This window comes from Eptatretus burgeri, chromosome 10, assembly GCF_056783735.1.
Source record: "Eptatretus burgeri isolate ZD-2024b chromosome 10, Ebu_testis_v1, whole genome shotgun sequence".
Lineage (NCBI taxonomy): Eukaryota > Metazoa > Chordata > Myxini > Myxiniformes > Myxinidae > Eptatretus > Eptatretus burgeri.
In genome coordinates this window covers 64,437,681-64,464,115 of record NC_140970.1, presented here as the reverse complement: position 1 = coordinate 64,464,115, position 26,435 = coordinate 64,437,681, and the positions used below count along the sequence as shown (strand labels likewise).

Genomic DNA, 26,435 nt, shown 5'->3' with positions numbered 1-26,435 from the left:
TTCTGTGCATTGTGTGTGGTGAGCATGTTATGTTTGTGCTGATTCTGTGCATTGTGTGTGGTGAGTACGTGATGTTCGTGCCGATTCCGTTCATTGTGTGTGGTGAGTACGTGATGTTCGTGCCGATTCCGTGCATTGTGTGTGGTGAGTACGTGATGTTCGTGCTGATTCCGTTCATTGTGTGTGGTGAGTATGTGATGTTCGTGCCGATTCCGTGCATTGTGTGTGGTGAGTACGTGATGTCCGTGCTGATTCAGTTCATTGTGCATGGTGAGCATGTTATGTTTGTGCTGATTCTGTGCATTGTGTGTGGTGAGTATGTGATGATTGTGCTGATTCCGTTCATTGTGCATGGTGAGTATGTGATGATTGTGCTGATTCCGTTCATTGTGCATGGTGAGTGTGTGATGTCCGTGCTGATTCAGTTCATTGTGTGTGGTGAGTACGTGATGTCCGTGCTGATTCAGTTCATTGTGCGTGGTGAGCATGTTATGTTTGTGCTGATTCCGTGCATTGTGTGTGGTGAGTATGTGATGTTCGTGCCGATTCCGTTCATTGTGCATGGTGAGTATGTGATGTTCGTGCCGATTCCGTTCATTGTGTGTGGTGAGTATGTGATGTTCGTGCCGATTCCGTTCATTGTGCATGGTGAGTGCGGGATGTTCGTGCCGATTCCGTTCATTGTGCATGGTGAGTGCGGGATGTTCGTGCCGATTCCGTTCATTGTGCATGGTGAGCGCATGCTGTCCATCCTGATTGTGTGCTGAGCACGGTGTAATGTCCGTGATTATTTTATTCATTGTGCGTGATCTCATCAGCACGGACGAACAACCACAGGTTGGTAATCATAGCGCAGGCTTTGCTGAGCACGTGAACTCCGTGCTGATTCTATTCATCGTGCACGCTCAGTTCATGATGTCCATGCTGATTGCATAATGTCCGTGATGATTCCGTTAATTGTCCGTGATGTCCTTGCTGATTTGGTCCAATGTCCGTGCTGAACACGTGATGTCCGTGCAGAGTATGTGAGGTCTGTGCTCATGTGCTCGATGCGATAGTGCCTTGCCCATGATGGGAGCACCGCTTTCAAAATGTCACATCTCGCACTCCCAGTACGTCAAAAAGTGAGATCGGCCGGTGACCTCTGACACCTGAGGACTGCCGTCGATGAAAACCAGCTTCCTGTTTGACTTGCAGCAATTTACCTGATATGAACAATCACCGTTATTTTATCTTCCATCTTCTTTGTTTTCAGTCCGTGTGTGGATTCGTACATTATGGCTTCATGTGTACACCAGTACATGTACCGTACTGTCGAATTCCCAAATAATATAATGTACCACACTCGGTGGTGTCATGGTGAAGAGCGTCTGCTCGAAGCCGAGGACGGCGGTTCGAATCTCAGGTGAATCAAACCAAAGACTTTATATGTGGTACGTGCTGCTTACTTGTTTGATGCTCAGCATTTAAAAAGGGGAGAGCACGGACAAACAGCCATATGTTGGTAATAATAGCGCAGGCTTTGACGGGCCGAACGGCCTCCTCCTGCATCGCAGTTCCTTGTAAAGCCGAGGTCGGCAACCTGCGGCCCGCGGGCCAAATGCGGCCCGCGAGCTCCTCCCGTGCGGCCCGCGGCGCCTTGTCCGGATTTCCATTAGGTGCGGCCCGCGAAACATTTTTCTGAACGGACGGCAAATTTAACATATGTGGACATATAATTCTTCCACATATATCACAGTCTCTGTACGTCACAATAAATAATTTTCGCTTCTCGTCCACTTAACTTGGTCTTAAATATTTTTTTCGTTGTAGTTTCAGATGGCTGAAGGTCTTAAGGTTCAATTTACAATTACATTTATTATCATTGATTTTAGGTGTGTTTGTAATTTTTCGGGTTGGGAGGGGGGTGCGGCCCGCGAGGTGGCCCGAACGTGGCCCAGTGGCCCGCGGCCTGGTTTAGGTTGCCGAGTCTTGGGTACACGAGTTTACATTGTAAAGGAACTCCAATTATGAATACAATGCAATCTACTTCGATAAGGCGAATGCTGCACCCCGTTGCTTGGCAACCCCATCAGCACTCGAACATAACTTTCAGGCATCGGGAGTTTCACACCAAATAAGTACATGATGTAACATCCTATCATGCTTGCTGGCACACCTTTTTCTTGAAAGGTTAAATCAAATTGAAGTAGAACAGTTTCTAAGAAGTGATGTGTTCTAAAGTTCTCCAAATAAGATGGTCATAAGGAGTGCCTGTGATTTATATGTGTGCAATCAAATTGTGGTGTTCTGCCCAAGGGCAGGTTCGTTGCTGCCGAGGTATCCTCACACCCAACATTACACTTAATTGGGTGGTTCGCCTGGTCTGACAGGATCCAGATCTTCATGAAGAACAGAACCCAACTGATGATGCGGGTCGTCGGAAAATTTTTCCAATTGTTTAGGAGTTAATAACGTTCTTACTTTAGTTCAATGGCAATTTCGATTTTTTTTATTTTATTTCATTCTTTACAGGCTCTAGGGTCGTGGAGGAGCTGCAACACGCACACAGTAATGGCTATTCCTAAAATATATAATTTAAAGGATTGCTGTAAATGATGTTAATTTCACAACATCCTGTGTTCAACTTTATTTCAATTGTAAACCTCAAAACATAGTTCCCATATCTAAAGCAAGAACCTAAACCTATAATCAAATGAACGCTTTCCCGACCGCACGGATCATCAGCTGGGTGCCGTTTGACAACCTTGGTCACGGATCCACATCACGAGATTACCTACATCAGTATCTCCACAACCTCAGTTGTGTCCAGGCAGTCAATCAACTTCATCAGTACAACTCCCATCACACATGCCATTATATGATAGTCCATTAAACAGTGCACATCATATATATATATATATATATATATATATATATATATATATATATATATATATATATATATATATATATATATATATATATATATATATGTATATATATATATATATATATATATATATATATATATACACATGAACACCAACCAGCATGACCACCCCACTCACTCCTGGATCAAACTGTTATTCAAATACAGTGTTCACATGGTTATTTGTAAACTTTTATGTATTTATTTATTTTTAACATACTTGTCTCCTCGTAACCACTGAGATGGGTTAAAAAACATATATATATATATATATATAATATAATATAATAATGTATTCATATGAATATCACGTTAATATTTTTACTGTTCATATTGTCGTTCACTCATTATATTTTGTGTCGTTTTATGATATTAAAGAAAACTTGTTTTAATATGCTAACTGTAGCTCACTGTGTTAACACGCACATGTGCAAAGTGAAAAACGGTTTAACAATTGGTTGTGTTGTGTCTGTCTGCCTGTCTGTCTTGAATGTTTTATTTTGAACACAAATTGGAACAGGAATCGGAAAAAGAACCTGACGTTGAACAAACAATACATTGGCTCTGAATTTGTCCCAATCACACACGTGCAGAGAGGGGTGAGACATTTGTTTTTACTCTCTCTCTCTCTTTCTGGCTGGCAGTCAAACAAAATTGAAAATCATTCCAAACAGGAAATTTCCCGTTTTGAAGGATGTCTTAAAGGACACAAACAACAGACACGAAAAACTAATGTAACAGGTTAAAGAAGGTGGTGTGGAAGACGTTGCATCAAAAGCGGTAAACATCCCAAAAATTTTTTCCCCACAACCTTTAAAATCTTTATTTTAATTTAATTATATGCTTGAACATTGTAGAACACAAATCGTTTTATTGGCATTTTCAAAACCCTTTCGTTTCGCAGTACTTGGACAAATTATTACGGGCATTTTACATCATCTCAACCAATCAAACTTGCTGCTCATAAACCGCATCATTGTCCTTGTTTTTTTTTTTCTCAAGACTTCACAGGTCTATGAACTCTCCATGCCTTGTACAATTGTGAGTATCTCATTTGTCGATCATTTGGAACACCCCTCGTAGAAACACCCCATAAGTATCCTGAACGCACCCTCATTTACTTTATTCACATCGTATGAGTGAGGGCGCAGCTTACTTTGGACACTTTTCCATAAAGCTTTTAGACACTTCGTTGTACACGAACTGAGCCAAAATTCCAAGGTGTGATTAAACACTCGATGGTCGTGTAAACCAAAATACTTGGGTGATGAAACAATGGAAAATGTTGAAATACTTTTCGAAATTTTTTCATGGTGAGTTTTAAATGCAAGTGATGTGGCTTTTGAAATTAATATCATTGCGATTAAATGAGGACATTATGGGATGGTTTCAGAACTTCGTCGATGTACACAAAGTGCTCCAAACAAAATGCTCCCAATTATCTGAAAATCGCACAAGAAGTTTTCTTTAATCATCTTCATCATCTTCTTCATAATCATCATCATCATCCCACTGGAGGAATATTTCCTCTCTTGACAGACGAGACGAAGAGACTTTGGTGTATTAACTATGCTTGGCAAGTGAGAGATGGCGAGATAATTTGGCGAGGGCGCCGATGATGACTCTTCGTCGCAAGACACCAAGCGTTGTTTTATCGTCCACCAACTAATGCTCATCTAACCGAGATGTACATGAGATAATCCTCGAGAGCTCCACCACAATATGAAAGGTCTTTGATTGAATGTCTGGTCAAACACCAAGTGCACGTGGAAAAGCACTCACACGTATCTGGACACATCACCAGCATTTGGTTTTGTGACTTAAATAAAAAAGAGCAACTTTCTAATAAATATCTTCTTGTTGTACATTTATTGTCCATTTATAGATGAAGGGTAGTCAGCTATTATTCCTCATATGTTAGAGTTGTACCCTGGCTTATCAGCCATTACTCTCGGATGGCAGAGGTGCACCCTGACTTATCGGCCAAGCTCGTTGACATTATACTGACTGAGGTTCTTCTCATATTATTTGAGTTGTCAGGACAACAAGCATCGATATAAAAACTAATAATAAAACGAACCGATCTTATGGTCTAAAGTCCATCCAAGAGAATGCGCACAGATTGATGCAACGCCCTTACCTGAAAAGCACAAATCTGACAGTTTATAATCGAGTCGGTAATCAAAGCCAAACCAGGCAGCTCAGATGCAAGTACATACAAGTAAACAAGTAAATAACAAGAAAAAGAGCAATCAGAGATTGCAGACTAAGTTTCACCTCAATTTGTTGAGCCACTTCAGAGAAGAAGATTTTTGAAGGTTTAAAAAAATAAAAACAGAAAAAGAGGCTGCTGAATCATGTGACCAATGACGTCATGAAAATTTTTTTTCTTTTCTGTGGACCATTTTATCCCTAGATGACCCTCAAAAATTTCATACTGTTCGGATGTGTCATTCTACATATGCAATTATAACGTCTTCACGAGGGCACCTATGACGCCGTTAAAAACATCACTCATTCCCCGTGAGGAGTACTTGCTATGTGTCAAGTTTCAATTTTTTCATTGATGCGGGCGGTTTCAGAGATACAGAGGTCCAAATTTTTCCGTTTTTTTCAATATGGCTGCCACACCACGTGATCTATGACATCATTCCATAATAATTCCAGCAATGTGTGTGTGTGTGTGTGTGTGTGTGTGTTTGTCTGTTTGTCTGTTTGTCTGTTTGTCTGTTTGTCTGTTTGTCTGTTTGTCTGTTTGTCTGTTTGTCTGTTTGTCTGTTTGTCTGTTTGTCTGTTTGTCTGTCTGTTTGTCTGTCTGTCTGTATGCGACCGCAGTTTCTCGACGACCACCAGTCCAATCTGATTGAAACTTCCCAGGAATATTGCTGGGGCCCTGCGGATGTGCCTTTTCAAGGTTTGATATCGATCAGACAAGCGGTTCCCAAGTTACGGCCATTTATCTGTCGACCAATGACAGGACACGGTGCTATGACATCATGAATGACATCACAATTAATGTTTATTTATTTTTTATTATTTATTTTGCACGATTGAAACTTGCCAGGAATATTGCTGGGGACCCGCGGATGTGCCTTTTTGAGGTTTGAGAGAGAGAGAAAGATAGGCTGCACATACTGGCACTCACCTGCGGGCACGCCCCTACGGGCCCGTACTAGTAATTATAATTGGAACATTCCACATGAGTAGTCGCACCAGTGACGAAAATGTTGTCTCGATCCGACAATCAGTGGCGGAGAAAAACATGAAAGTTCTGTGTGGACAGACAAATCACAAACAAACAAACAACCAAACAGACTCAAATACAATACCCTCTCCGAATCTTTCGGCGACGGTAATAAATAATATGTTTTTTTGAGAAAGTGTTTGTGTGCATGTTCGTCCACTTTATACCCATAGTTTGAACAGCTGGCCTGATGCCAGCCACAATTGCAACCTGAAAGAAATATCATATGTCCGCCATTTTGGTGCTTTCGGAAGTGTTGTATTCACAATTGGCAAGGCTTCCCTATAATTCTTTTGTTCAGTGGAAAACAACCTCGGCCACTTAAAACGATCATCGAACATTGAAAGGTTGGAGTCGATAGGCATCATCGGGCCTTGTGAAGGCAATGGTTTGTATAGGCCTCAGGCATCAGCCTTCGGGTCAGTGCAATTGGCAGTATCTGAGCGTTATAACCATGACGTATTATATCTGCACGTAAGCAGTGTGCATGTTTCTGCTTCATGTATGTAACACGCATTTTTATTTATTTATTTTCGGGAGCGTTCAAGGCAGCGGTCTGTTGTCTATGCATGTCCCAACTAAAGGGATGTATCGGAAAGAATGTGTTGCAAGCTTGGAACAACATCGCCCGTAGTACCGTACCAATTTATTTGGGCCCATTCATTTTGGTAATTTCAATTCAGCTTCACTAATTTAGTGAAGCCGAATATAACTTGCTGGCACATTAAACGTTTATCCTACCTGATTTATTCTCATCAAGAAACCCAAGACCTTCAAAGAAAACATAGGAACTGGTGCTGTCGACTTGTTGTGCATATTCGGAGATACTGTGGGTTATGATGCAGCGTCAGGGATGATTGCCAGGTGAATAATTATCCTTTACCCTAATTGTACATTAGTAAGCACTGTTGCACGTTCCCTGTTTTGCAGGTATATTTGCATACCTGAATTATCGTGTCCCCAAGACTCAACGTCATGTCTTGGAAACTCTTATCAAAGGACTGCAGCGCTTGGAATACCGGGGCTACGACTCTGCAGGTTTATGGCTATAAAGTCATGGGTGGACTTTTTATATGCTTTCAACACACATGCATTCATGCTCAAGCTGCACAATACTTACTTGATCTCAATGGTCATTCTTGGACAATTATATTTTTTTATATAGTTGAGGTGTAGAGCTCCTGGAGCAAAGTTTATGAGGTGACCAATACTTGAATATATTTTGTACCACAGGTGTGGCCGTTGATGGACCCAACAAAGCTGCCCATGGAAATGGGAAACAAATCTGCGTGATAAAGCAACAAGGAAAAGTTGAGGTTTTGGCTGAGAAGCTACGCAGTAAGTCTCAACAGTTACATGATTACTTGATCTCGAACAAAGTGTGTCCTGCACCTCTTACGACCAATGCACTAAGCCTGGTGTTGGCTTGATGGTTAAGGTTGCTGGCTTAAGATCCTTGGGTCTTGAGTTTGAGGTCCTGTTTTTCCCGTTGAAATAACATTAGGTGGGTTGATTAAGCCTGTCATCCTTCCAAGGTTGGCCAAATTAATACCAGTTTACTGGTAACAGGGGCAATGCATCAGCGGCACAGCCACGCTTCCAGAAAGAGATGCGACCGGCAGCCACAGGCTAAAATCCAGACAACAGCTCCGAATACACTGATGGTTATGTCCTTGCAGCATAATTTTCCTCCCAAACTAAAGGTCGACAGAGGTTATGTTCTCATCCCCGTTTGTCTGTTTGTTGGCAGGATTTCTCAAAAAGTTATGGATGGATTTGGACGAAACTTAGTGGACAGGTTGGGTGTGTGTGTGTGCGACGACGACGAATCAATTCAATTTTGGTGAAGATCCGAATATGGACCTGGATTCTAGAATTTTTCAAGTGATTCTTCAACATTGAGAGATAGGGCCAAAAACGATTTCTAAAGATAAAATGATATCTCCAAACATTACTGATGGGTTATGATCAAACTTGATGGATGAGTTGGGGAGGTGGGACACAACACGTAAACTGTTCAGCCTGACAGAGGTATGCGCTGTTCTTTGTGGACGTTTCACCTCTGTCCTTGTGTATTTATCGAAATCTGTGTCATAAATCACAAGATATAGAAAACAAGGAATCTATAGTATGAATATTATTCTGTATGCACCCTATGGCTGCTGGTTGCATCTTTGCTGGGAGCGTGGCTGTGCTGCGATGCAATGTCCCCTGTTTCCAGTGAGCTTGCACTTTTGCCGACCTCTGAAGGATGACAGGCAGAGTAAACCCACCAAGTGTTATTTAATGACACGACAGGGGCTCAAACTGAAGACCTAATATCTTAAACTAGCCACCTTAACCGTCAAGCAAACACCAGGCTTAGTTATCAATATAATAAAGGGGGTTCCGATAGGATAGTGCAGAGGTTAGCCATGCATAAATATCATGTGAAAGACCAAGACATTTGGAAATATCTTTTTAATTTAAAATGAAATGCAAAGATATAAAATCCCATGTCCTCACTTTGTCCCTTTCCAAGCTTCAACTTTTGAACTCACTGGTATAGTTATCTATGCTGGGGAGTTCAAAAGTTGATGGAAGACGTGCATTCCTTGGAGCTTCAGGGCCTGACCATCCATCATAACACGTCTTCAGCAGAACACATCACCAAACTATCATCTCATGCATACCGACGCGTCAGTATTCTCTACAGAGCCAAGTCCGTACACTCTAAGCCACTCGGAGTTAAATACACTCTGTGGCATTATAGTTGGAGCATCCACTGAGTGAAAGGGTGGTGATTTGATTTTGATCCTGGCCAAGTCATACCAAAGACTTTACAATTAGTATGTGCTGCTTGCGATATTGATGCACAGAATTTGAAGTGTAGAACATGGACCATTTCCAGAGGTTAGCATCTGTGGGGAGGATGAAATTTCTCCTTCATTTCCCTGCTTAGTGAGTATCGCTGGTACCCAGAGTACTCCAGGAAGTTGCGTCACTTTCCCCAAGCTCAGCATCTGCAGGCCCGTACACAGGATTTTCGATTGGGGGAGGGAGGGGGGTGTGCGTCGCTTTTAAAAAGTTGGACCACTAAGAGCATGATAGAGCCACACGGTCATGCCCATTGTGGGATGGGATGCATGCCGCATTACTTTACCGCAGAACGTGAAAGTGTCAAATACAGAGCTCAATGGGTTATCATTACCTCCACCACCAAAGGTGAAGGAGGTTGTTTTCACCCCTTTCTGTCTGTTTGTGTGTAGGATATCTCAAAAAGTTGTGGACGGATCGGATGAAATTTTGTGTACAGGTTGGGTGTGTGATGAGGCCGAACTGATTAGATTTTGGTGAAGATCCAACGACTCGAATTTTTAAAGTGATTCTTCACCATTGAGAGATCGGGCTAAATTTTCTCACCTCAATCCTGGCCGTGTTTCTTACGCTTTCCATTCCCTGCGTCCTCCCGCAGCCTGCTCAGGTCGCACGTGTTCTTCCAGAATCTGACACTTCCTCATTCTGGATGATCACATCCATTTCTTCGATCCGTCTTTTGTCTCATCTGTGACACCGGCTCCTGTAGCTGTTGTCTTCTGCCTTTCCCTCAGTTTTTTGATAGAGCTGCCATTTGTCGACCCCTGCTCTGACACCATCACCACCCCCCCTACCCTTCCCACCCCTGTCCTTTCAACTGCTGATCCACTCATGTACAATGTCTTTTTCTTTCTATTTCCCTTTGTTCCTCTGTGAGCCTACTCCATCGGACAAGATTTATGTGCACAAGGCAAATAATTTTTTTTTTCTAACATCTCATTCCAAAGTCATCTATGCAGGTTCAATATTTTTTTGGGAAACTGACCAGGTGATGACTCTATTTGTAAATGTACCTGTACCTTTCTGATAAAGACTTTGTTTGTAAATGTACCTGTACCTTTCTGATAAAGACTCTGTTTGTAAATGTACCTGTACCTTTCTGATAAAGACTCTGTTTGTAAATGTACCTGTACCTTTCTGATAAAGACTCTGTTTGTAAATGTACCTGTACCTTTCTGATAAAGACGAGTCTTGTTTGGTGCTGGCAGTAGCCAATGGAGATGGGTTTGATGGTAATGCTCTTTGTTCAAGTTCTGTTTCAGTTTTGTTGAAAGAGTTGTATTTGTGAAGTAAGAATTGTACTTTCCTGTGATATAGTATTTGTGTGTTTTCTTCAAGTACATTCAAGTCAACTGTTTGCAGTCATTCCATAGTTTCTAGATTGTTCCATCTGTATAATTTGAATGTTATTTAACAATGATTTCTATTTAAACAATAGGACCAAACTATGTTTGTCAAGTGCACTTAAAGGATTAGGCTGTATAGTTTAGAACAACAAACATGACTTGCATTCTGTTGTTGTATTATAAATTATTTTTGGAGGTTGGTCCTCCTGTTCGATGAACCTTATTATTTTTTTCAAAATGGGATGGTCAGAATTTGTTACCAAGATGCTCAATATCTGAAAAAGACAAATAAAACGTTATGACCCAACACCGTCATGACAAATATTCATTAATCTTTATGAAATAACATAATCCCTTGTAAGATCTACATACTTTGGTGCGGCTTTTATCCTTACAATGTGATCGGATTTATCTTGAACAACTCTATAAATGTTTTCTTCACAAAAAAGTATCTTAAATGTTTGAGAGATAAATCTTAGCTTGTAAGCCAACACCTGATGGGCACTTATTGCACTATCATACGTCTATCGAATTCCATCCCAAATCAACACCCATATGTCATTTGATGCACGTCCTAGTTTAAATGATACGAGGTGTGTTCAAAAAGTATCCAACCTTAATTTTTCGTGCGTAAACAAATGAAGCTAGGGAGGCGTGGTTTGGTGCACGTATGTAGGTGATCCTAATTCACATGCGTGAATATTTTCCCGCCTGCAGAAGCTGTCAGTCGCCGACAGACCGCCGATGAGTGAGGAAGTGTAAGTGAGCGCCGTCGGATTTTCGTTTTTGACAAAATGACGGAAAAACTTGAACAACGCTACTGCATCAAATTTTGTGTAAAGCTTGGCGATTCCCAAGTGGAAACGATCCGCAAGATTCAACAGGTCTTCGGGAACGAAGCAATCGGCACCACACAGATAAAAGAGTGGTACAACCGCTTCAACGATGGTCACACATCAGTGGAAAGTGAAGCACGTCCTGGTAGGCCCTCAACATCCCGACATGAGATCGTCATTGACCAAGTAAGGACCCTGCTGATGCAGGATCGTCGAATCACGATCAGAGAACTTGCAGACGATGCGGGCATCAGCATTGGATCCGTTCATTCCATTGTGACTGAGGATTTGGGCTTAAGGAGAATCTCAGCGAAGTTCGTGCCAAAGCTGCTAATGATGGAGCAGAAGTAACTCCGTTTGGAGATCGTACAGGACATGCTGGAGACTGTGAACAGCGATCCCAACTTCTTCAACACAGTGATCACTGGCGATGAGACCACAGTGATCCGTCATTTTGTCAAAAACGAAAATCCGACGACGCTCACTTACACTTCCTCACTCATCGGCGGTCTGTCGGCGACTGATAGCTTCTGCAGGTGGGAAAATATTCACGTATACGGATAAGGATCACCTACATACGTGCACCAAACCACGCCTCCCTCGCTTCATTTGTTTACGCACGAAAAATTAAGGTTGGATACTTTTTGAACACAACCTCGTATGTCTCATTATAACAATAATACAACGGTGTCATCATCAACACCATCTCGTGTTGAAGTATGACCTCGTGGTATCGGTTTCCTCTGTCATTTAGCAAGTTTGCTTCACTAATCTGCTCACAGGATATCAAATTTCACAGGAAAGTTTGGATTAATCGTGCTAACCCCAGGCAACATGCAGTTTTTGAGAAAGTGGTAAACTCAGCCAATTGTGATTGAAATATTCTTCAATGTCATGAGCAGAGTGATATTAGCAAGCAGAACGGATCACTAAATCATAACTATTCCTCAAGACCACTGAGTATTTCTTTTCATGATTTAGAGCATCCATTCTACTCTTCGATTACAAAACGTTTGTGATCAAGGTCTCTTATTGTTGATAGATTGCAGATGTCAGTACGTTAATGTGGTGGATGGAAAATGTCCAAAAAGGTTCTATTCACTGTTCATGCATGCTCGTTTTTTTATTTTTATTTTTGTTATAGGTGAATTAATTCATTAATAATACAATATGAAATATGATTTGATGCAAAGATTAGAGGTGTGAAGGTGATCGAACTGGATTTTATGGAATGCTCTTTTCACGGATATTATTTTCCTTTTTAAACCCATAGATTGGACAGAAGTTGACTTCAATGCAGAGGTCATGTGTCACGTGGGCATCGCGCACACACGTTGGGCAACGCATGGAGTGCCAAATGAAGTGAACAGCCACCCACAGCAGTCAGACCCTACAAATGGTGGGGTTACATGTTCAGTGCAGTACATCCACCAACAATAAATATATATATATATATATATGGAATGCAACGAGCACTCCCCCGATCCCCATTGGACATAGCCCTACACCAAAGCGTCACATCCAACACAGAGGCTTCGGACCGACAACTTTGTCAAACAGACAAAGATTACATGGTCAACATCAGTTCAACATCAAACGGAGCTGCTTATTTGCTCTCATCAGGAGGGCATATCAATAACTATTTAACTGAAGATAACCACATTTGTCGTTTAAACATCAGACGCACCTCCTGACTGTTATGGTGAGCAGTGCCATGGATTATGTCTCATATGGTAAAACTGCATAATCTGCAAAGAACAACCATCCGTCTGCCACCCAGCCGATTGTTACTGTTAATGCAAACCATTCAACCAGAAGGCACGTGATGTGATTGGCGGGTAAATAGAAACATGGTGTAGGACGATGTCCAATGGAGATCGGGGGAGAGCTCGTCACACTCCACATGTTTCAATTTACCCGCCGATCACATCACATGCCTCTGGATGAATGTTTCCGCTAATGCAAACCAATCGTCGGTGCCAGACGGACAGATGTTCTTTGCAGATTATGCGGTTTTACCGTGTGAGATGTAATCCGTGGCGAGGGCGATGCTCACCGTAACAGTCAGGAGGTGTGTGTGAGTGTGTGTGTGTGAGTGTATGTATGTATGTGTGTATGTGTGTATGTGTGTATGTGTGTATGTGTGTATGTATGTATGTATGTATGTATGTATGTGTGTATGTGTGTATGTGTGTATATATATATATATATATATATATATATAATATTCCTCTCTTTTGTTGGGATTATGATTGTTGCTAAACCACTGAGGGGGTAGGGGAAGTGTGGGTGGATATCCTGTGCTGGTGTTGCAATTCTACTTGGTTTTTTTTTTTTTTACAAAAAGTGCAGGTAAATCCTGTAGTACTCGACCTTCCATGAAGGCGTCATGCCCGGGTACTCACTGGGCTCAACATTCCTTAGCTTCTGAGATTTTGGAAAATCTCTTTATATGTTGTGCTTGGAAATCTCCCTTGTTGCTAAGAGAATTTGTGCTGCTGCCGCATTGACCCACTTCGCCCACCGGTATGGTATGTATTGTGGTTATAATGAAGGACCTATGTTTGTGTTAACCATCAGTATCTTTTAGTCAACAATGTCACCTCCATTTTCAAGAGCTTTTTGTTTGATTGGTTTAGCTTATTAAGAATTGTACTCTGGGTTCATTTTGTCTATTTGCATGATGATGCATACCATATAGGCATGTATAGAATTGGTAGATCTGTGCTCTACATAAAGATTACTACATTATGGTTGCCTTTCTGTCAAGGAAATTTGTCAGCTGGTTTCTATAAGAGCACATGATGCTGTATGGAACTTTTGAAGTGCACGTCATTTTACAATTGTATCCATTGTTTGTTGCAGAGTTTGTTGTGGTTCACAATGGAATCGTCACCAACTACAAAGCTCTAAAGAAGCTATTGGTGAGGGCAAATGTCTTGATATCTAGAAAACTTAGAGAGAGAGAGAGAGAACGAGAGAGAAAGAGATATGTATGTATATATAGATATGTATGTGTATATATATATATATATATATATATATATATATATATATATATATATATATATATATATATATATATATATATATATATATATATATATATATATATATATATATATATGAGACATTGACTGTGTGGGAGGTGAATTGAGGCCATGTGATTCAAGTTAAGAAAGAATGTAGAAGGAAGATTGCAGGAAAGGGGGAGGTTGAGGAAGGGGATTGTGAGCCAAAGTGCAGAGGCATTGTAGTTGCCATTTTTCGATGTTGTTATATCTTGACAGAAACATTGTGCCCCTTTGTACTGCTTGTGTTATTAATCTCAAATTATCCTTTTATTCCCCTGACATGCAGCATCATCCTATGGCTATAAACTTTAAAATCATATATTTTTTTTCATGTATCTGCAGAAAAAAAATGTGCATCCACTGCTCTTTTTTCATTCCTTCTGCCATTGCAGGAAGGGAAAGGCTTCAAATTTGAGTCGGAAACTGACACTGAAGTGATTCCAAAGATGTTGAAGTATTTGCACCAACAACCTGATGCCAAAGGAATCTCCTTCAGCTCATTGGTTGAAAATGCTGTCAAAGAACTGGTGAGAATGCTGTGTCCATAGATGTAAAGATAGGGTAGTAGGGTGGAGGCAGGGGCAGTTTTAACTTGCCAATTGTGTTAAATGTGGCAATAAGTTCCAATGGTGATCGGCAGAGCAGTTTACACCTGGTTACAAAATTTATTACTTTTAATTTAATTTGGTAAAATAAAAATAAAAAAAGTTTTCTGAGTCAATTGTGCATAAGGAGATAATGTAACTTCCAGATTATACAGTAGATGCGATGTTCACACTTACAATCTGACTATGGCTCAGAAGCATGACAGAGCTATGTGACATCATTCACACCTCGACCATTAGAGGGATACTCAATTACAGCTGCATCAGCAAGGTACTTGATTCTCGAAAATGTTCTTGCTCAAAACGGTTTTCAACACTGATGCAGTAACTTCATTATGCTGGATATTTCATGCCTGAAAAACATGGTGACCCAAAGTGTCTGTGTGAGGCCTAGGATAGACGGTATTCTTCAAGGTCAATACTTGATCAACACAATTGTGCTTTTTGTCATGACCGCTGATGAAGATCAGACAAACTTAGAATTGACAAAGAGGGTTTTCAGTCAATTGGAGTATCTTTACACAAATATTATGAAAATTGATTGTACCAATATAAAGAATAATTTAGGTGCAGAGAAGGGGTCAACAAGTTCCCCACACCCCCTGCCCCTATTTTATAAACCAGATCAGACTTGGTGGCATAGAGCATCTGTTTTGAGTCTAGGAGGTCCGTGGTTTTATTATAACCCCAGCCAAGTCATAAGGAAGCCCTGAAAACTAGTATGTGCTGCTTCCTTGCTTGATGATCAGCATTTAGAGAATATCGAACATTGACAATCCATGTGGGTTAGCATTTATTGGAATAATCTCCAACAGATTTGATTGTATAGCTTCAATATTTAAACAAAAACACTGAACAAACTTTATAAGCAATTACAGGTGCAGAAAAAAAAAATTCAGAAAAAGCAAATACGTCAGAATAATTGTTTGGCACAACTTTTAAAAATGCAATAATATTGTTGTGTCGACGGTCACTCGTTGTGCCAGGAGCTTTTGCTGCTCCTGAAGATCGTTGAGCTTACCAAATTAATGTTGCGTTCAATTAACTCTTCTTTACCCTTTACAAAACCCCAAGGATTACTCTAATCCAAGGCCAAACTTGGTGGCCTAACATGCGGGAGGCAAAATGTCTCTTATGGTTTAAATAGGGTTTATTCAAAGAAATGCGGGGATAAGGACAGACAAGATACTGTCACTGCATAAACAGATGAACCAAGCAGTGATAGACACACGTAGGAATGAGGGGGCACACAAACTTAGGTATAATGAAGATACATAACCCACCATGGCACCAAATATAATACCAGGACTTGCACAACAAACAATAGGGAATAAGCAAGGGCTTGAGCAAGGCATGAGCTGGTTTTTGGGTCTGGTATGTGGGCTGATGTGGCACTGGAGGATGGCGATGACGCAACGGCCAAATAGAGAGGAGAGCGATGCTTCCTCTCCAAATGATCAATTCCAACTCCCAACACTGTCGGGAGTGCTCCGCACAGTTACGGCGCTCATAAACTTTGGGACCACCTTCTTGCATGGCGGGTTCCTATCATTGGTCGCTCGCGGCTGTGGGTGTGCCATCTTCTGGGCTGTCCCACCCCATGGGGTGGCCCCAATAAAAAGTCTTACCCGTCAAAGGCTCCGCAGTTTACCTTGCCACCATGACCTGCATTGCCCTGGCCAAACAGTCTGTGTTGTATTCTCCAAAAGCGCAATGCGCCTTCCAGTTGTGCCTTTGTGCCCAAGTCCTCACCTGGCCTCGCTCGAGAGCAGGAGGTTTTACACAACAAACTTACTCCATACTGTCTTAAAGTTAACACTCACTGCCTCCTCATTCCATGTTTTATAATTCAAATTACTCTGACATTTTCCCTGTTACATGAGTATGTGAACCATAATATTCTTACTGAAATCTTGCTATGGACCCCCTTACCCTCTCCCCCCCTCCCCCATCTCCCACTTGCACGCAGCAACGTAAACAACTCATCTTACTTTTTGGAGATTTTTTTTTCCAAAAACTATTTACATTTGTATCATCCTTCAAATAGTTGCAGTAATAATTATAGTGATTAATACAGTTAATTTTTAGGTCATCTCTACCGAGATGACCTAAAAATGTCCATCCGTCCGTCAACAATTTTTCTTTCCGATCTTGATTAAACTTAGTATGTGGGTGGAGGTCGATAAGTGTTGCACAGCGATATAACTTTTGTCCGGGTTCAAGGTCAGGGTCAAGGTCACGAGGTCACGTAAGTTATAAAAATCGCCATTTTCAAAACCTATCTAGTCTGCCATTTTACAAGATATTCGGCAACTGTTTATTAATTATGATAGTAAAAAATATTATCTTGTATCTAACTGGACAGATTTTTGAATTTCCGTCCCGTTTGGCCGCCACGTAATCTGGAAGATGGTCAAAAACACCTCCCAGAACAAAGAAAACTTTTTACTTCCGATCTTGATGAAATTTGGTATGTGGGTAGAGGTCAATGAGTGATACCCAACGACATATTTTTCCCCGGATTCGAGGTCAGGGTCAAGGTCACGAGGTCACGAAAGTTGTGAAAGTCGCCATTTTCAAAACCTGTCATTTTAGGAGATATCTGGCAACGGTTCATCGATTATGATAGTAAAAAACATAGAGATGACCGTCACCCCCACACGGGGGTAATTTGTTTTATATAAGATCTAGACACCTGGATGAGGTTAAAAATGCTAAAAAAAATGCAATGTACTGACAATGTGCCAGTTGGGCCACAGTTGGACAAACCAGGGGATTGAACGAGAAGGAATAGAAGAGAGATAACGGGATGAAACAGTAAGTTGTAAGTAAAAGAGTGTGGTTGGGTTGTGTGGGAATAAAGGATCATGAGTGTAGGAATAGGTGATGACATCATCAAATGGTGGTGCACAGCCTGCTTGTAATGTTGGAAGGAAGAGTGTGTGATTGAAATGCTTCCAGGAGATGGTTATAAAAAGGGAAGAAAAGGGCAACAAAATGGAGTAGGTGTGTTGCAAGTCTGGATTTTGGGAGTTTAAGCGGAAGGGGGTTACAGGAAGAACACGTGCATTCCGGACCACGTGAGGAGGGTGAGAGGGCTGGTTGGGTTATTTAAACAATCCTTCCAGAGTAACAGGGTGAGACAAAGATTTGCTAGGATTCCAGACGTGTTCCATTCCTCAGATTGGCATCTAATCAATTCCATATTAGTAGAGAGTGATGCAGCTGCTCTGCAAATGAGTGGGATGTTGTACTGTACGACATAATGTGGAGTCATTATTTTTGTATAGAGAATAGATGATGACATTACAGATAGAAAATAACGGTAGAAATGGAGAGGGTGTGATGGGGGACACAACAACAGCAGGGTAAAGAGACATGATAGAAGAAGACCTGGAGAAAGAAAGGACAGGGGGAAGAATGAGAACAAGGGGAGGGGAAGCAATAAATGGGGTGAACAAGCTGAAGACAGGTGCAAACTCTCAATCGCAGAAATGGAAGAAAAAAAAACTGGGGGAAGAAGCAGAAATGCAGCAAACATGATAACAAAAGATGCACCCTGCAGAAACTGGAGGAGGGAGGGGGCAGGAGAGGGATAGAGCACAGAAAGGGCAGAGGGTACAAGACAGACACTGCCAGCCTGTCTGCAATGTGAAAGTGACATCACAGGAAACACTAATGACTTTGAAGGCCTTCGTTGCCATGGCATCGAGTGGAGCAAGGTGTGAGGCAGGGGTACCAGTGCAAATGGAAGAGCTGTTGATGAAGACCTTTTATAAGTCAATAAATGTTCAGATATGTCGAGTTAAGATGATGCACGATGAAAGATGCCCAGTCGGCGGCTGGCTTTGAAGGCTAACAGAGACGCGTGATTTGCCCCAAATTATGGCTGATGGTGAAGCTCAAAAGTTTCAGTGACTAAACTTCAAGGGTTTCTTACTGAAGCAGATTGGAAGGTTCATCAGATGGTCCTTATGGGGGAGCAAGAGTGGAAAAAGTGCAGTGATTGCATGACATTTGTCAGGATTTAATGATTTATTCCAACTGTTGGACCAGCTTTTGATTCCATCATGGTTTAGAGAGCAGGAACATCTTAGCTGCCTGTCTACGTGAAGGGTGAATGATGCTACGGCAGAGGTGGAGTGATTAGCAAAGAGATGAAGAGGATTTTCCAGAGCATCAGAAAGATCGTTGATGCAGATTAGAAACGGGATCCAATACAATGCCTTGGGGCACTCTGGCCTTGACATGGAGAGATGAGATGAGAGGACTCTGTTGAGAGCCATGCATTGAAGTCATTGAGAGTGGAGGAAATCATTAACTCAAGACTGGAGTTGGCCTTGGAGTTCATAAGCAGGGAGTTTGGAGAACAATAAAGTTGGGGTGCCAGACTGTATCAAATGTTTGAGATATATGTCTCGAGAGATGGCCCTCATCTCACGTCTGACATTGTGGGCCTCCATCCATTGTTAGGAGAGCAGACTCAGCATGTCCATGGTGGAGTGTCCTGGTCAGAATCCAAACTGATGCTCCGAGTTCAGGCTGCCGGAGAAAAGGAAGGATTTGATGTCTACCGTCATGATGGATTCCTTGACCTTGCTGATGATTGGAAGTAAGCTGATAAGTCTGTAGTGAAGAGGATCTGTTTGTCGACCATGCTTGTCATGAAATTATGTTGACTGGTTTCCAAGCAGGTGGAAGTTGACTCAACACAAATGATAAGGTGAAGAGAGCAGAAAGAGGATGTGCAGGAGCAGCAGAACAGGTTTTTTTTAAGACACGTACACTGGTGACGTCTGAACCAGTTGCAAAATCAGAATCAAAGGATGCCAGAAACCTCTCCACCTTCTCAGGTGAGAAAGGCACAGAGTCCACGAGCAGGTGGGTGCGATTTGGTCGGGGTGAGTACAGGAAGCAAGCGTTTGCGGACACCAGATTTTGAAGTAAACACAGAAATGCGGCATTTGGAATTCTCACGAGCAGAGTTGGCTGTGGTGCCATTTGATGTATTGGATTTTCAGGGATGGAGGGGGAGCATAATCCAGAGACAGACTTGACAAGTTGCCAACAGGTCTTTGAAAAAGGAGGCAGGTTTGAAAGTTCAGTCTTGAGGTTTTCCAGATGTCATTTTCTGGCTCTCCTGAGAGTGGACACACATTGTTGCGGGCTTTGTGGAATGATCTGGAGTTGCCTTTGGTCGGACTTTACTCCCAGGTAGTGAAGGAAAGTTGTTTCACGGGAACTGCTTCACTGCAGGATCTGGTCGACCATGGGCGAGATGATTGGTGTGATAACTGTAGATGAGGTGGGATGAATCTGTGCATAAGGGCGATCAGATTGCAATGAACATTTCCTTTAGAAAATAAATAAAATTATTTCTGGTTAAGAGCTCTCAGAGGGTAGGTTATCATATCGTTCATTTTCCTACAATAAGAAAGTGGATAATACATGATATAAATATATATTTTTTTTTGCCCAAATACAATGAAAACGAAGATTTTATTTGTAAACTGTAAATACAAGTACAATACATATAATATAAATATAGCTCATACATTGTTGGCATGATGAAAGGGTTGCAACAGAAAACTGACGCATGGAGAAAATATCCATTTAACATAAATAACTGCCACCATGGATGGGTGCGGTGCGTGCGACCTAGTGGGAAGGACGCCTGACTGGCATTCCGGAGGCAATTCGTTCAATTCGTCTTGAAAGCAGCACTGTGACGGATTTAAGTTCTTAACTTCTGTAAACCAAACTTATTGCAGGATAATTGCCATGTCACTATGGCATTGTCATTAACAACCAGCTGACGCATTGATGACCTTGAAGAAGAGGGTACAATCTGTTTTCACCTCCTGGTAAATGATCTACTGGTGGAACCAGTTTGTACTGTGGTTGACTCTTATTGCCCTTAGGGAGGCTGGGATGGCAATTGTGAAAATGCAGGGCCAACTAAAATTTCCCCCAAATGAACAAAAAGTAAAGAGGAAAAAAAAAATGCAATGAAAAATATTCAGCTAAATTTCAGTAGTTTATACTTTATTGACTGTGATCTTGATTATGTCCACCTTGCAAACGGTGCAACTTTCCGTTACCGTCTATTCACAGGAAGGAGCATTTGCCATCGTTGTTAAGAGTGTCCATTACCCTGGTGAAGTTGTTGCAACAAAGTGAGTTTACTTCATTGTATGTTTGCGCGTTTAAGGAATGACTCAGATCCTGGATTGGCGTACAACTGTGGTTAACAATCATTATGTTACAGCTCTCTTGGGCAGTTCATGTCCATATTCTGTACTGTTTTTGTTGTTGTTGAATCGCTAGCATTTCTTAGCTTGGTCTCTCTTTTACTGTTGTGAAGCACTACCTTCCTCCAGGGAAATATTTTGAAATCTTTATTGATATTGTGAAACTCTTAAATGCTTCTACCTGCATTATAACTGACTGTTCACAGTTAAATTTCACATTCCTCACCCCCTTCCATTTTGCAATGAAATAGACAATTGAGCATTGTAACACGAAAATGCTCAAAAACAATAGATTGATACAATCTGTTTATTACTTTTGCCACTGAAGGTGGACAGAGGTTATGTTTTCAACCCTGTTTGTCTCTTTGTCTGTCTATTTGTCTGTGAGCAGGATATCTCAAAAGGTTATGGATGGATTTGGACAAAATTTGGTGGGCAGGTTGGGTTTGGTGTGTGACGAGGACGAATTGATTTGATTTTGGTGAAGATCTTGATCCGGATGTGAGAATTTTTAAAGTGATTCTTCACCAGTGAGAGATGGGGCCAAAACGACATGTAGTACGATATCTCAAAAGGTTGTGTGCGGATTCAGACAAAACTTGTTGGACAGGTTAGGTGCATGACAACAACCAATTAATTTGATTTTGGTTTAAAAAAAATCGAATAAATTGGGATTTGTCACACACCCAACCTCACCTATTTTGTCCAAATTCCGATTTAATGTCTCAATTCAAAAAAAAAAGCAAAGGTCCTCCGACTTCATGTCTTCTTTCAAAAAAGGTCCTCTGACTTCATGTCTTCTTTCAAGAAACATCCTCCGACTTCATGTCTTCTTTCAAGAAAGGTCCTCCGACTTCATGTCTTCTTTCAAGAAACATCCTCCGACTTCATGTCTTCTTTCAAGAAACATCCTCTGACTTCATGTCTTCTTTCAAGAAACATCCTCCGACTTCATGTCTTCTTTCAAGAAAGGTCCTCCGACTTCATGTCTTCTTTCAAGAAACATCCTTTGACTTCATGTCTTCTTTCAAGAAACATCCTCCGACTTCATGTCTTCTTTCAAGAAAGGTACTCCGACTTCATGTGTCTTCTTTCAAAAATGGTCCTCCAACTTCATGTCTTCTTTCAAGAAAGGTCCTCCGACTTCATGTCTTCTTTCAAGAAAGGTCCTCCGACTTCATGTCTTCTTTCAAGAAAGGTACTCCGACTTCATGTGTCTTCTTTCAAAAATGGTCCTCCAACTTCATGTCTTCTTTCAAGAAAGGTCCTCCGACTTCATGTCTTCTTTCAAGAAACATCCTTTGACTTCATGTCTTCTTTCAAGAAACATCCTCCGACTTCATGTCTTCTTTCAAGAAAGGTACTCCGACTTCATGTGTCTTCTTTCAAAAATGGTCCTCCAACTTCATGTCTTCTTTCAAGAAAGGTCCTCCGACTTCATGTCTTCTTTCAAGAAAGGTCCTCCGACTTCATGTCTTCTTTCAAGAAAGGTCCTCCGACTTCATGTCTTCTTTCAAGAAAGGTCCTCCGACTTCATGTCTTCTTTCAAAAAAGGTCCTCTGACTTCATGTTTCCATTCAAAAAAGTAAATTGACAATATCTACACATCCATTTTATGCTTTACACAAGTCAGCAGAAAGTTTTTTTTGTGAATGTAGAGAGGAGGGACATTGTGATGATTGCTGCATTTTGTTATCGCAAGTAAAAGTAATCGATGTTTGATAAGAAAATTGTGCCTTTCACAAAATAAAAATTGTCCAGAGGTTTTGAAAAATCAACTTTTCCTGCGATTAATTGGTCTTACCAAGAGATAAAGCTGTTTTCCCCTTTTCCATTTGCTTCATTTGTTCCCAAAAGCCTGGTGTTGGCTTAACAGTTAGGGTGGCTGCCTTAAGATCTTAGGGTCTTGCGTATGAGCCCCTGTCTTCATTGAATTAACACCAGGCAGGTTGACTCAGGCTGTCATCCTTCCGAAGTGAGCCAAATGAGTACCAGCTCACTGGTAGCAGTCACACTTACAGAAAATGATGCCACCAGCAGCTACAGGCTGCATACAAAACAACTTGTCTCCCATGCCGGTCTGCTCTTCCAAGAAGACAAAATGTGGAGGTCAAAACACAAATCCTGTATTAATATTTAGATAATGGTCTTTCCTGGCTTTGTTTCCTGTTATCATTTGTCATCATTTGGACTTGTATGTGGTAGGGAGAGGTCTAAACATTACATTTGTATAACATGTGATACTGTAGTGTTTTATAAATCTATTACGAATACAGTATTCAATTGGCATGACATATAAGTTGCACAATTGCATTGTTGGAATGTGTCTATATTTTTGACTGTGTACATGCTGTCAGTGAAACAAGGGAATTCAGAAAATATAAATTTGTTTCAAAGATGTGCAAAGTTGCACTCCTATTCACAACATTCTGACAAAGGCTGATTAAAGAACTACAGGGTTAGTTTACCTCTTCAAGAAGCAAATTCTTACCTTCAGGAAAACAATTGTGTGCTTTGTTTTCATGATGCAGAAGGGGAAGCCCGTTACTGATTGGTGTTTCTTGTTCTGGAGAGCTGTCAACAGATATCATTCCGATTCGCTACTGTAAAGGTGAGTGTTTTGAACACAATGCCGATCATGTCTGAGATCATGTCATTTCCACATCATTATGTCAATCAGCTGTCCCCATGATGGCAACTGTTGCCAATAACTCTCGCTTATTAATAACAACTATTTTCAACTGCAAAAAAACCAAAATGGAGCTGCTTTCCCAGTCTGGAATTAAGCTAAACCTTCAGCCGTGATACATGGCGTCTGCGACACTTTTTGGCTGAAGAGCCTTGGATGCGGAGTGTACCTTGGTCGCTTTTCAGTGATGATAACCATAGCATGAAATTCTGAGTGCATCAGAAACAGTTTGGAGTTGCAACAATGTTTATTACACCAGAGTGCCATGTGTGTGCATTCTTGATGTTCACGAATGAATTGATTGAAAAAGGAATCTTTTTCTTTAGTATGCAGCAAAAGGCTGCTGGGCTGCATCATTGGATTTGGGGCATCGCTCTGCTGCTGATGCAATGCCCTCTGTAGGTTAGGGCAGGAATATTGAATTTGTTTAGGGTACCGGCGATGGCTCACCGACTCTTCACGAAGGACGCCGTGGGATCTTTAAAGTCAACCAACTTAGTCGGAAAATAGTACACCCAGTTTAACATCCATCTGAGGTACGGCACACACATTGATGAATAGCCCTGCCTGTGAAACACGCAGATGACAGTTTATAGCTGGGCCGAGATTGAACCTCAGGATACATAGCATATCAGGGGTGAGTGTGCATACCTCCATCCTGTTAGCCCGAAAAAGGAATGATGTGTTTCCTACAATTGAACGCTTTAATGATTGCTTCCATTAATTGAACAACTGAATGAATGGTGGAATGGGAAAGGCAAAAATAAAATATGAGCAAGCTACTCGAAATAATATGACTATTGTGCAATGCTCCTTTGGGGAGTGGTCCATGGTGCTGCCTTGTGGAAACTACTTAATTGCCTCCGCTATTTATGATGGACAGAGATTATGTTTGTTCCTGCAACTCCCTATCTTGTTCCTTTATTGAGCTGTTGGCTTTTATTACCCTCACTGAAGGAGAACGTATTGTATTTGGGTCTGTTTTGTCTGTCTGTCTCTGTCTTGTTTGTTTATTTGTCCGCACAGAACTTTCCTGTTTTTCTCCGCAACCGCTTGTTAGATTGAGACAAAATTTTCACCATTGGTGTGAGTACTTATGTAGAATGTTGTAGTGATAATTATGATCTCAGAGGTCACATGGTGTGGCAGCAATGTTGGAAAAATGGGAAACTTTTGACCTCTGTATATCTGAAACTGCACCAAGGAAAAAAAATTGAAACTTGGCACATAGCAAGTACTCCTCATGGGAAATGTGATTTAAAATATATTTTTAATGACGTCATGATTGTATATGTAGAATGCTACATCCGATCAGTATGAAAATTTTTGAGGGTCATCTTGGAATAAAATGGCCAACAAATTGTTTTTGATGACATCAGTCACGTGACTCAGCAGCCATTTTTTTTTTTTTTTTTTTTTTTAAACCTTCAAAAATCCTCTTCTCCAAAATGGCTGAACAGATTGAGGTGAAACTTTACGTGTATGATCGTCTATCCACGAGGAAGAAAAAGTTCACACACATGACGTCATAGGTCACATGGTTTGGCATCCATATTGGATATACCCTGAAGCATATAAAAAAAATCCTCTTCTCCAGAACGGCTGGACAGATTGAAAGGAAACTTCACAAAAATGTTCCCCAAGGACTGCCTTTACCATGTTGTTCAGGAATAATTGACAAGTCACACGGTTTGGCAGCCATATTGGATTTAAGAAAAATATTAAATAATGTTTTCTCTGGAACCGCTTAATCAATCGATGTGTCTGGATGGTGGAAATGAAACTTCACACGTGTGATCTAGTAGTAATGTGGAATACAACTTTTAAATTTCAACTTGATCGGACACATGGTCTGGAAGCCAGAATTATTACATTTTTAGATCCTCGTGGAGGATCTCCAAGTCTTACTCACGTTGTTGTTCTTCATCTTCTTCTTGTGGACTTTCTTGTTTCACAGCCTTCAGTTTTCATCAAAACTTCCTGAAACTTGGCATATATATGTAAAAATACCTTGTGCAGACAGTAACCATCTCCGATTTTGAAAATTTCTCCGAGAAAAAAAGTTATGACGTCAAAATATCTCCGCTATTGGAAATCGCCTAAAAAATTATCTCCGAAACTTGGCAAGATTTTTGAATTCTGTTTGTGGGAATCGAACGGGGCATTAGCAGAGATGAATTACCGCACATGTGATACATCACTATGACGTCATATCAATTTTTATGACGTCATTCCTATTTTTTGACATTTTATGTTTCACAACCCAGAGTTTTCATCGGATCTTCGTGAAACTTGCCATGTATATGCAGAAAGCCCACACGCAGGCAGTAACCATTCTCCGATTTTGGAAATCCTTCCAAGAAAAAAAGTTGACGTCATAATATCGCTGCTAATGGAAATCGCCTATACCATTATCTCCGAAACTAGGCAAGCTGTTTGAATTTTGTGGGAATCAAGCCAGGCATTAGCACAGATTATAGTTTATCGCAAACCTGATACATCACAATCATGTCATATTCGTTTTTATGACGTCATCATTATGAGGATCTTAGCTCATCTGAGCTTGTTTAATCTGGGTTTCAAAAAAAAATTATTTTTTTGAATAAGGCTCACTTGGCTGTGC

General features: G+C 41.0%; 1 protein-coding gene across 1 annotated transcript in view; it reads left to right on the top strand.

Annotated features, from left to right (window-relative positions):
* Window positions 1–26,435, top strand: part of LOC147018720 (glutamine--fructose-6-phosphate aminotransferase [isomerizing] 2-like) — a 70,219-nt gene that overhangs the window by 2,383 nt on the left and 41,401 nt on the right. Inside the window, exons 2-8 of the mRNA XM_085898722.1 lie at window positions 7,086–7,193; window positions 7,389–7,493; window positions 12,467–12,592; window positions 14,059–14,117; window positions 14,660–14,794; window positions 20,987–21,048; window positions 23,655–23,734. Of these exons, the coding sequence (XP_085754848.1) occupies window positions 7,086–7,193; window positions 7,389–7,493; window positions 12,467–12,592; window positions 14,059–14,117; window positions 14,660–14,794; window positions 20,987–21,048; window positions 23,655–23,734 (675 nt within the window). The remainder of the gene's footprint in view (window positions 1–7,085; window positions 7,194–7,388; window positions 7,494–12,466; window positions 12,593–14,058; window positions 14,118–14,659; window positions 14,795–20,986; window positions 21,049–23,654; window positions 23,735–26,435) is intronic.